The sequence below is a fragment of the Crassostrea angulata genome, chromosome 10, assembly GCF_025612915.1.
Source record: "Crassostrea angulata isolate pt1a10 chromosome 10, ASM2561291v2, whole genome shotgun sequence".
Classification (NCBI taxonomy): Eukaryota; Metazoa; Mollusca; class Bivalvia; order Ostreida; family Ostreidae; genus Magallana; species Magallana angulata.
The window spans coordinates 33705286-33716047 of record NC_069120.1 but is presented as its reverse complement, the minus strand read 5'-3'; the positions used below and the strand labels follow the sequence as shown (position 1 = coordinate 33716047).

Genomic DNA, 10762 nt, shown 5'->3' with positions numbered 1-10762 from the left:
GAGAGAATTTTCTTCAGATATTTTTTAGTATCGAAGTCAACCTTATATAGGCATTTAACCGCCTTATTCTTTCATCTTTTTTATATTCTTTCTCAATGTTGTAATAATTTATATTTTTCCTCGAGAGTTGGAAAATTTCTTTCAATTAGTGTAAAAAATGTTACTTATAAAATACCATGCCAAATCACCAGGTTTATTATCATGTATGATTTTATTGTTTTCGTTTGTATGTTGTCAAAGTTTTACCATAATGTGGGTTTCAAAATAAATGTTCTTTTTCCTATTCTGTAGAAGTTTCTTTTCTAATTAATAATTTATCAAAAAAGTTCACCCCTATTTCAAAAATATAAACCGATATTTTTGTTACATGCATTGGGAAATATTAAATGCGTGTACATATGCATGCTGATTTTTAACTCTAATCATTAAGCAAAGTACTAATACTTTAATCTAGGCAATTTTAATTTTAAAACTTTCATGAAAAATTGACATAATAAATACATTTGCGTAGATTATCGTTCCTAATTCGACAAACTTGTCAAATACACAATACATGTATGTATCCAAGGTTAATGCTAGTAACCTACTGAAATACCAATTTTAAACAAGTTTTTTCTTTCAGCCGAACAGCGTATAAAAGACGATGGTTAAAATCTCTTAAATTAGAGTTATAGAACTTGATCTTGCTATGCTACATGTATTATATGACGATAAAAAAAGCTGCATTTTGAATAGTGCATCTTTTACTCATTTTCTAATTATGCATTAAAAAGATCAACAATTAATTTTAAATGCAAACTTGATTTCTTTTTGGTGACAAATTCTTTTGGAATAATTTTTCAGTAACAATTTAGGAAGTCAAATTTTTTTTATTAAAACGGATCATTTTTGCCTACATACTAGTATTGTATTTTCTTAATTCTTAAAAAAAATCAAGAAAAAATACTATGCTGTCTAACAGGATTACCAAAGTACACTTTTTTCATTTGTTTACCTAACATTTTTCTCAACATTATAAACCCCCCCTTGCGACAGTACATCTAAGGTCAACCCCATTCCAGAACTAAATGCAGATTAATCCCTTTTTTATCATCTGTGTGTTTGATCCATTAAATGATGAAGCTACAATTAAACCCGAATGTCTCTAGACCTTCCATAAAAGATCATGTACATATACGTTGCCCAGCGAGTCCATCAACAGAGAAGCCATTTGCTGATTGCTGTCTTTTCTACGCCGCGATCAATAAAAAACCCTTTTCTTATCTGATACCGCACCACTTTCCGAGTATTACCTGAGCCTGTTAGCGGCTTTGTGCCCGTTTATCTTGATCTTATCAAAAGGACTTGATTCTTGTTCTAAACAACGAACGTATTTGTAGGTATGTTCAGTACTTGGCCTACTGAAGTATATTTTGTTCACATTTTTTTTCCATCCAATGTTCATGCCGTCTTTTGAAAAATATTGATAAGGAAACAAGTTTATAGTTAAATTTATTTAATCTTAAATAAATGCCTAATAACTGCTACGATATGAACCACGTATAGCCGAAATATAAACCTCAATACAAAAACATGAACTATATACGATATAACGAACTGTACATGTAACAAACAAGACACATTACGTTTACTGTATTGTATATTAACATAGATCACAGATGCTTGTTTTTGGCAATTTAATTATTAAATTATCCTAAACTAACTACCGTCAACTATCGCTATGCTCTAATCTAAAGTACTTTTTTCTTAAAAAATCAAACACGTCTGCTCGTCTATCAATTTTTCACATCAATGCACATGTTTTGGAATTTGCATTAAGGTACATCAGGGTATCAGAGCTGGGTCTAATAGCAGGGACTGGTTCGATCTGCTTTAGAAGGATCTTGTCTGTTTTGTCATGCGCAACTGCAGATACCGGTCTAGACTGAGGAGCACTTCCGCCATCTTCAATCTTGTCCCATGGTATGGAACTGCGACGGCCGGAAGTAGGCTGAGGTTCCATTAACTGTCGACTTCCTAGATGTTCCAGTACAGAGTTTGGATCTTCCGCTTTTGGGTCGATCAAGACGTATGAAGCAATAGAACCGTCTTCACACCCAACAACTAAGGTTCTCTGATCTCGGCTTAATCTTAGACTGCAGATGTTTGAATGTACATCACAGCTTGCGATTGGTTCACCGGAAGAAAGACGGTATGCTGATAAAACACTTCTGTCATAGTACACCACCACAGTTCCATTCAAGGCAATGGCTCGAGGGGGCGAGTTTTGTTTCTGTAATTGTCCCACGTAACATCCCTCGCGTAAGTCGAAGATGTTTGATTCGTCGTCAAGGCAGAAGGAATAACTTATGTCAAAAAGTAATTTGCGTTTCAGCTGGAAGCTTGGTACTAAAAACGGATCGCAAATCGTAACAACCGAACCACTGCAAATGTCGAGAATCATGAATCCATACCTTGCACCGCCACCAAGTCCACCAAACGGACTGTTGTCGTTGTAGTCCACCATTTCTTTCGACTTGTACATAACAGCAATCGTGTAAGGATTGTCTAAGCACGGCTGCATATCTACAATAGTCTCTATTAAAATCGAATCACGAAAACTATCAGGAGTGAAGTAAGATACTTTCATTTCTTCGTCCATAGAAAATGTACAAATGGTGGGAGTTTCGTATTCAGCCCGCGACTCGTGATATTCGTGAGCGGTCAGAACAACCAGGTATTTGTCATTGCTGGTCAAAAATGGTTTCTCCAAGACGAACCGTAGAGCTAACGGATGAGTGAACTCGCTTACTTCCTCATCACTGATTTGGAACATGGTTATGAAAAAGGGGGCTTTAAATGCAACTTCTTGCTGAGACACAAACAGGATGAAATCATTCTGATGTGGTGAGATGCAGTATCCAGACGCGTTCCCGAACTCTTTGATGACTTGACGTTCTTTCAGATTCCATAGTTTGGTACTGATGTCTTTTTTCCTCGGTTCTAGGGACACGAGAGCGTAACCACCGCTGGGGGTTATAGCAAAGTCGACAACGGGGCTGTCATGGGTGAGGAGATCCACCATTATTCCGGTTTTCATTTCTATGACACCTATTTCGTCACTGCATTTGCACGTTACGTAAGCTGTCTCTCCGTCCTGCGTGAGCTGTATATCTGCGATTGCACCTGTCAACTTATCCAGCATATTCATTGGTTTTACAGCCTCGTCCAAATTCCAAACCTGGAACTCGTGGCAGTGTTCGATATGCGTGATAAGATGGCTGCGTTTAGGAGAGTAAATCATTTCTTTTATAATTCCCACTGGGGCTTGAATAGTGGTAACCAGTTCATTGGTGGTTACTTCCCATAGGTAGATATTTCTGAAAATTGTAGCAATGACAAATTTACCACTGTGAGTAAATTCTGCATTTGTGAAGACCAAATCAGTGTAGTGGCTCCTAGGCAATTTGAATTCTTTTGGAATATCCACTGGCCTTGTAAACGAAGCTATCACTCGCTCGTTGGCCCTGTTGTACACCAAGATATTGTTAAGTCCGCGGACAAGAACCATATCGTCCTTTGGAGAAATACGCAGATCCATGATTGTATCGTCGGCCATATATTTGTCGAGGACACTTTTGTATGCCATTTCCACTTTGCCTTGATTTAGATGAAGTATCATAAGCTTTGTTTCGAAGTTATTTGTCAAGTACGCTCTCATACAATCTTTGCTAACAACTATGCAACTTGGTCGAAACCCGATTGAAAAGGTTGCCACAAGCTCTAATGTGTACAAGTTGTAAGTGAATAAAAACTCGTTGGAATTGCAGAATACGTACTTTCCATCGTGAGATATGGTACAGACGTCACATTTTCCATCGAGTCCAATTATTTGTAGGAACTGACAGGATTCGATGCTAGCAATACATAAATAGCTGACATCAGTGCTGACAATGGCACAAATTCGGTCATTCGTGAGACAAATAGAGCCCAACTTGTATTTCTCTTTCGGTTTTAGATCAATATGATTCAATACAATCAGTTGTCCAACATAGGCTCCAGTCTCAGCGTTGTGGATTTTTACAGATTTTTCTGTGACATGGTCAATAATGATAAAATATCTACCATTTGGGGTCACATATAGAGCACCATTCGAAGCAAATACACTAGATTTTTTCTCTCCGAGCACAACGTCAAAAATGTGCACAAAAGAGCTTTCGCGTTCTTTGGTAAGAAGGAAACGTTCATCTCCAATTAAGCTGAAATATTCCATTGGTGCGCCACATTTTAGAGCAAACTGTAAAGAACTTCCTGGAATTTGAAGATAAGGGAAATTTGGTATCAATGCACATTGCTTCAGTCCTGCAGTATCACACTGATGAACCAAAGCGCGGATATTTGGATGAGTCTGGTAGTAAGGCAGGAGATGTCCTGATATTTCTGAGGCCATGTTGTCAATGTCTTTTTCGATTACCTGTTCGGCGACTCGTAAAGCCTCCTCAACAAGCGAGGCTTCATTACTGGGATTTAAGGCAAAGTCTGCTATTATGTGTTGCAGTGATAAAGCTTTGATTTTGTTGTAGATCCATTCGTAGTTGAACAAGACCAAGCGGTTAAGTTCATCTAGTCGTTCTGCGTTGTACAGATGACGGGGAACTTGGTCATATTTTCTCCTATTGAATCGAACCTGTCCATCGTTGTCAAAAGTAAGTGGTTGCGATGGGACGTGCCGATCAAATGCTGGAGATTTTCCGTTGTCTTCAGCAGTCGATAGTGGTTTGGGTTTTCCATGCCAGATTCCAAGGTAGTAGTCCGCAATTAAAGAATATATCTCTTTAGTCTTTGATTCGTCGTTCAGGTATCTTTCCCTGATGATTTGATTAAACTGCTCATCTTTCCACCGATAAACTGTCACACCATCCACCTCACGCTGGACGAAATAACGATCAATTTCATCCTTCAGTCGCAGCCATTTGTTGTGAGGAATCCTCCACAGAGAAGGTTTGTGATTTGAGTAAATTACACTCATCACATGATCATCCAGCGACAGTAAATCTTCCATTTCACTATCACTTAGTCCTGTAACCGATCCAACTAAATAGGACATTGATCGAGAAACCAACTCATATCCATGTTTCTTCTCAAGGTCTGTGAGCATTGCACTGATAGAGTCGCCAAGACTTGTGCTAAAGTCGGCAGTGTCAATCGAATCGTTTGAATGAATACATTTACACTTTTCTGCACATAACGACACAAACAAAGGTTGTGAACACTTTTGAAATACATTGGTCAATGCACTTCTTTGCTGATTTGAGAGCGTACGACCGTATCTGTTAAGGCAATAACACAACAAGTCGTCTGCCTCTGAGACTGAAAGAGGTTTCAACTCTACAAAAGATCTGGAGTTTTTGTCAGCTCCGTTGCATAATTTTTGTGCAATTGTGTTGTCCCCTGAGTTCACACTGAGAATGATCTTAACGTTTGACATGAGGGTTTGGGGGAGCCATGTCAGCAAATGCGCATTGTGGTCGGGAAGAATTTGCTCAACTGCATCCAGAAAAATCAAGAGTTTTTTGTTTTGGGGAATTGACTGGAGAAGAGATAAAAAGAACTTTTGGAGCTCTTTGAAGTCTCGAGTGATAGACATGTGATCTCGACCTAATCCCACGAGAATTTGCGTACAAATTGAGGTAAGTAAAGTTCTAACATCCGAGCTCTTTGGGGTATATCCCACGTACTTCATTATACAAATCCGGTTTGTTGGTATTAAATCATGCACCTGGTAAATAAAAATCAAAAACACTTAAGTTTGGTGTAAAAAGATTTGCGATACGAAATACATTTACTTTTTGAAAGGAATTTAAATCATTGTAAACATTCAAATACATTTAAATAGTGTGATTTTGCCTCGGGGATCCTGGTATTAAATTCCAAAATCTCATTTACTTGAATATGAAAGTTAAATACCTGAGATGCAACTTTACTCAGTAGAGCCGTTTTTCCTTCTCCTGTAGCGCCGTGAATGACCAATGGCGTTTCAGTTGACCCTTGTATGTACTCGACAACTTTAGCATACTCCGAATCACGACCATGGAAGTCTGCTGACAAGTGTTTACATCGTAGCCAATGCTGATGGCACTCGTCAAAAACTTCATCTTTTTCATCAAATATAGTTTTAGGAACATCTTTGTCAATCAATTGTTTTAAAGCAGACGATAAATCAGAGCATAACTTTGACAGATATTCTTTGTGGTGTATTGGGCTGATGACGTCATCATATCGCCAGAGAACACTGTAAAAAGTGGTGTTCTTGTCTGTAACTAATTTTCGGCTTCGATCTGACATGGTTTTTATGAGATGAGTTGAAACGGGGTCTATTTCATTTTGGTCCGTTCTTTCGTTGAAAAAAATATCTGCAAACTTTTCCGCCAGAGGATCGTTCACGTAATTTCTAAGATCAGCTATTTCCCGGAACGCAATCAAACATTGGTTTTCTGGTGATGCTATTTCATCGATTCCCAGGATCATAAGGTTATCAATGGCTGTTAAATAAATTGAAAAGGTATTGAATTAATGGACCTGGATTAATGGATTTGCATGTTACATGAGAATTGATATACGATCAGGAACCAAATTGATTTCTGTCGTTATAGAAAACAAATAATTCGAACAGACATGAGAAACAAATGGTAATAGGATTTTGAAAAATGCATTTCTTTCCATCTGGTGGGTCGAATGTTATCATTTATTTACTCGCTGTTTGACAGCAATGTGTAGCTTGTCGGTAAAATCGATTGTTTCCCAAAATTGAGCGTTGGTTTTAACATCAGTTTTTGATTGACAAATGGTACTAATGTGGAAGTCGCCCGATTCTACCTGACAGCACGTATTTCTGTTTAATTCCTTCGTCAATGATCCCCTGGAGGTAGCAGGCCTCCGCTGCTTTGTGCAATAATCTCATTATTTCTCCCTCAGTTTCTCGCCATTTTGCAAGTCCCTCATTAAACACTGACTTTTCCTTCTACAATAGAAAACATTCACAGAATTTCTATCAATTTTACCAAATTTCTCAAATGATAATTCATTATGTCAGACATCCAGTGATTTACGTACAGAGGACAACTCTTTTATTTTTTGCTCAGCTTTCATCCGAAAATAAACAGGTGGAATGGAGTTGTAGTCCTTGGTATACCATTCGTCCAACAGGGGCGCTGTTCTGGTATCTCGGCTCTTCTGATTATGAAGCCACATCCTTAAAAGCTCGAACTCATCAGCCGGTATCGAGGATTGTAGACATGTCTTTCCGTATTTCTGCCCTATGAATGCCTTTGTTAAAAGAAACAAATACTAGTATAATTTATTCTTTCAGATATTTTTCTCTCTCTCTCTCTCTCTCTCTCTCTCTCTCTCTCTCTCTCTCGTGTTAAACGTTATGTTTGATGTCATGACCGACCGGTCCTCACACACAGGTTCTCTGGATTCTTAACCCTATGTTCCAGTTATATTGCACTTAACGTGTACACGATGTTAGGGCAGAATAAACAAAGAGGTTTGTCGGCAAAGATAATTGGAAAGAAAGGCAGACTAGCCAGATCTAGCATATTGACAATGGAGAGTAATATGGCGTATGCATTACGCTAGTAGCGGCAATATTTGTCAGAATAAATAATCTTGTCTTGTTTGCTATGATGGGTTTGTCACCTATCACAATTACATTCGCACAGATAGCATAAACATTCTACGGAAATGTTGGCTCTGACAAAGAAGATGGGAAAATGGATGGAAACAGTTATTTTTTAAGCGCAGGAATCATTGTTAACTTTCACGCTACACATTTATTATAAAGCTATTTTATTCCACTAGAAAAGGTAGATTCAGGTCGATCGCTAATTAATGAATAACAATGGCGCGTTTTAAATATCCCATACTTAATCAGTCAATGGGAGATCACGCTGATAATTAGACAATACGCGTACTAATTAAATACCAATTTGCACGTGTTTTGATATTTATAAAAACGGAGCAATACTGATATATAGAAAAGTTCGTATTTACCAAAAAACTTGGACCAGCGGTAAGTATTTGACATCTTCGAAGTTCTCGCAGCCGGAAGTCATAAAAGGACTGGTCCAAGTTTACACCATTAGGATCCGCTCCCCAGTCTAAATCCACCAGCTACAAATGAACACAAACATGTTTGAAATAGCATACAGTGTGAGAATGGCGATATAGACAATGGAATCGGGATCAAGGGCACAGGTCCTATTCTTTGTCATTCATGCATATTTTGATGCGTCTGGTGATATTAAATTTGATAATATATTAAATTTGATAATTTGTATATATGTTGTGTGTACGAAATATAATTACATATTTTTGAATTTGACGAACTTTGATTTTGAAAAGAAAGTTTGACAAAATCGAGGCCGTTGCACAAGAGTTGGAAAGAGGATACAAAGGAGGGGGAGCAGTGTTACCTGGAACTCCACCCCATGCTTCTGTCGGCAGTGGTCCCTGAGTTGGGGGTAAACCTTTTCCACTATGGAATTTCTCTCCGTCACGCTGTCTGTATAAAACAAATAGAGCTATCGTATTTATGTCAATATTTACGCAAAAACATCACACCAACAATCACCTGGTGCGAATTTGGTCGGTATGAAGATTGATTTAAAGATTAGCACAGCTCCCATAGAATACTCGCACCCGTGTCAAGAGACCATTGTTCTCTCGATCTGAAGAAAGTATTATTCCACGGCTATCACAAAGCATTTCGAGGTTTTGTGAAAAGTTCAAATATGTTCATAAGAGCATGTACGTAATTTAAAATACTACGAGAGGAGACATAATGTGCTAATTAATTGATTACATGAACTATAATCCAGTAAATGTGGCTTTAAACACCAAGAAGATTTAATTTTCCATAAGTCATCTCAAATCCTTAAAAATAGAAATGATAATTCAACATTTATTGTAACATTCATATATGATTTTTAAATAGTCGGGGTACTTTGTAATGTATATAGGAAAATACCCACGTGCACTCTGACTTTGGACATTCTTTCAGCATTGTCTAACCAAAGCTTACCTACACCTGCGGAATTTAGAAAAACTCGGACTGTCCGTGCTGGAATTTCGTCAATATCCTCAATCCGAACATGTCCAGATAATAACTTCTTTGTCGCTTCATCCATCTTCTCTCGTTATTTTTTATCAGATGTCTATTTCTATGAAAATCCACTTTTCACACTAGATTCATGATCCTTTTTGTGTGCCATTCTTCAACATCACTTCCCAATCATCCAATGTCCTCTTCACAATGTTGACATTTTCTCGATTACTGACAAGTGCGGTACATGGATCCTCGGTAACCAAGGACGCTAGGCTAGAGCATTTTAAAAATAGTTTTATAGCCAATCAGCCATATTTAAATGGCACAAACGATCACAACTGCTCAAGAGAGAAAAATCAAACGCGGTTGGTCGATGATATAAAAAATTCTTAGTGTAGAGGGAGATATGCATTGCTAGGAATAAAGAAACGCTTGTCCCTTTAAAAGTTATTGACAAACTAACGCAAGGTTTTTATATTTCTATCCAAAGGGGTTATCTTATTGGAAAGCCAGGGTTTTCTGTCTGTTAACTTCGGAAGCATATTTAAATCTCCAGTTGATAAGTTTACTTTTTTTGAGTCTTGTATAAACGACGTTTATCATTAAGTCAGAGGAGAAGTTCATTAAACACGCTTTAAGACCTTTTTTTTTCAACCAAACAATGTTTTTATTCAAAAACTCAGGCCCAGATTGTAAACGTGAATTTTATCCGTTTACATTAATTTCATTTCTTACATCAAAGAAGTTCTACAGACATTTAAAAATACTATTTTAAACAAACTTTAAAATAAAGGCTAACGTATTACGTGAACTTACCAAGAAGTATAATCAATATTTTGGTTTTGAAACGAGTTAAAAATAACAAATGCAGAATTTGAAACCTTTCTTCATTAATTATGCATAAACCAACATATTGATTGTAAAAACTAGTATAGGTTTTCAAAACCATAAGGGGCAGGTGAGTATTTTATAGTTTAATTTGATGAACGATCTTTTTATCAAATTTGAATTACTTCTATACATTTACAACGCGTCTTTTTCGTGTGTTATGTACATGTACATCAACACTTTGTATGACTATTTCACAAAATAAATTAAGTAAACTTTATCAGTATGCACTAAATTGATGTATATGAAGGAACTACAATATAAATAGGTACATGTAAATGGCGGTAACATTTCTACAAGGGTTGTAAATTTCTTACCTTTTAGCTTCTTATTGAATCTGCCACAGCAGGCCAAATTTCGTTTAGTTCTGAAATGAAAAAATAAGCGAAGAATTTACAGGAAAGATGTAAGTCAAAGCATGTTTTTATTTTCATAATATTTTTGAGTCAAATTTACCCCCTCCCCATAAATTTTCACCCCGTATTCTGTATGTAGTATTTAATTAACACCCTCTCCACCCACAAAGTAAAATCTTTATCTAAAATTAATTCCTATTTCGAGTTGGAGTTATGCCCCTTATTATACATTTACAGTTATGCGATATTATGCCTATATCATGTTGATTATTATAATACATTGTCATTTCAGGGAAACTTAACACGTAAAATTCGAAAGTCGTCATAGATATAAACTACGAAAGAGCAAGAGAATCTTCTAACAACAAAGATCTTTTTTCTATGATATAAATGTACAAAGCCTTAATTTTCTCTTTGCTTATGATGCAAT

At 36.8% G+C, this 10762-nt stretch overlaps 2 protein-coding genes across 2 annotated transcripts in view; both read right to left on the bottom strand.

Annotated features, from left to right (window-relative positions):
• Positions 1 to 10762, bottom strand: part of LOC128167101 (probable proline--tRNA ligase, mitochondrial) — a 117495-nt gene that overhangs the window by 82821 nt on the left and 23912 nt on the right. The gene's annotated exons all lie outside the window — the stretch shown is intronic.
• Positions 1475 to 9385, bottom strand: LOC128167097 (NACHT and WD repeat domain-containing protein 2-like). The gene is made up of 7 exons (XM_052832629.1): positions 9065 to 9385; positions 8457 to 8545; positions 8035 to 8154; positions 7093 to 7305; positions 6856 to 7000; positions 5947 to 6521; positions 1475 to 5758 (listed from the first exon to the last, which is right to left on the bottom strand). Exons 1-7 carry the CDS (start codon positions 9168 to 9170, stop codon positions 1784 to 1786), a joined length of 5223 nt encoding a protein of 1740 aa, XP_052688589.1. The 5' UTR covers positions 9171 to 9385; the 3' UTR covers positions 1475 to 1783.

Excerpts from the sequence above, each read along its gene's own strand:
- LOC128167097 (XM_052832629.1), bottom strand. The coding sequence starts at position 9,170 with ATGGATGAAGCGACAAAGAAGTTATTATCTGGACATGTTCGGATTGAG. Across the intron at positions 7,306-8,034 it reads CCGCTGGTCCAAGTTTTTTG|GCATTCATAGGGCAGAAATA; the intron begins GTAAATACGAAC and ends CTTTTAACAAAG. Across the intron at positions 5,759-5,946 it reads TGAGTAAAGTTGCATCTCAG|GTGCATGATTTAATACCAAC; the intron begins GTATTTAACTTT and ends TTTATTTACCAG.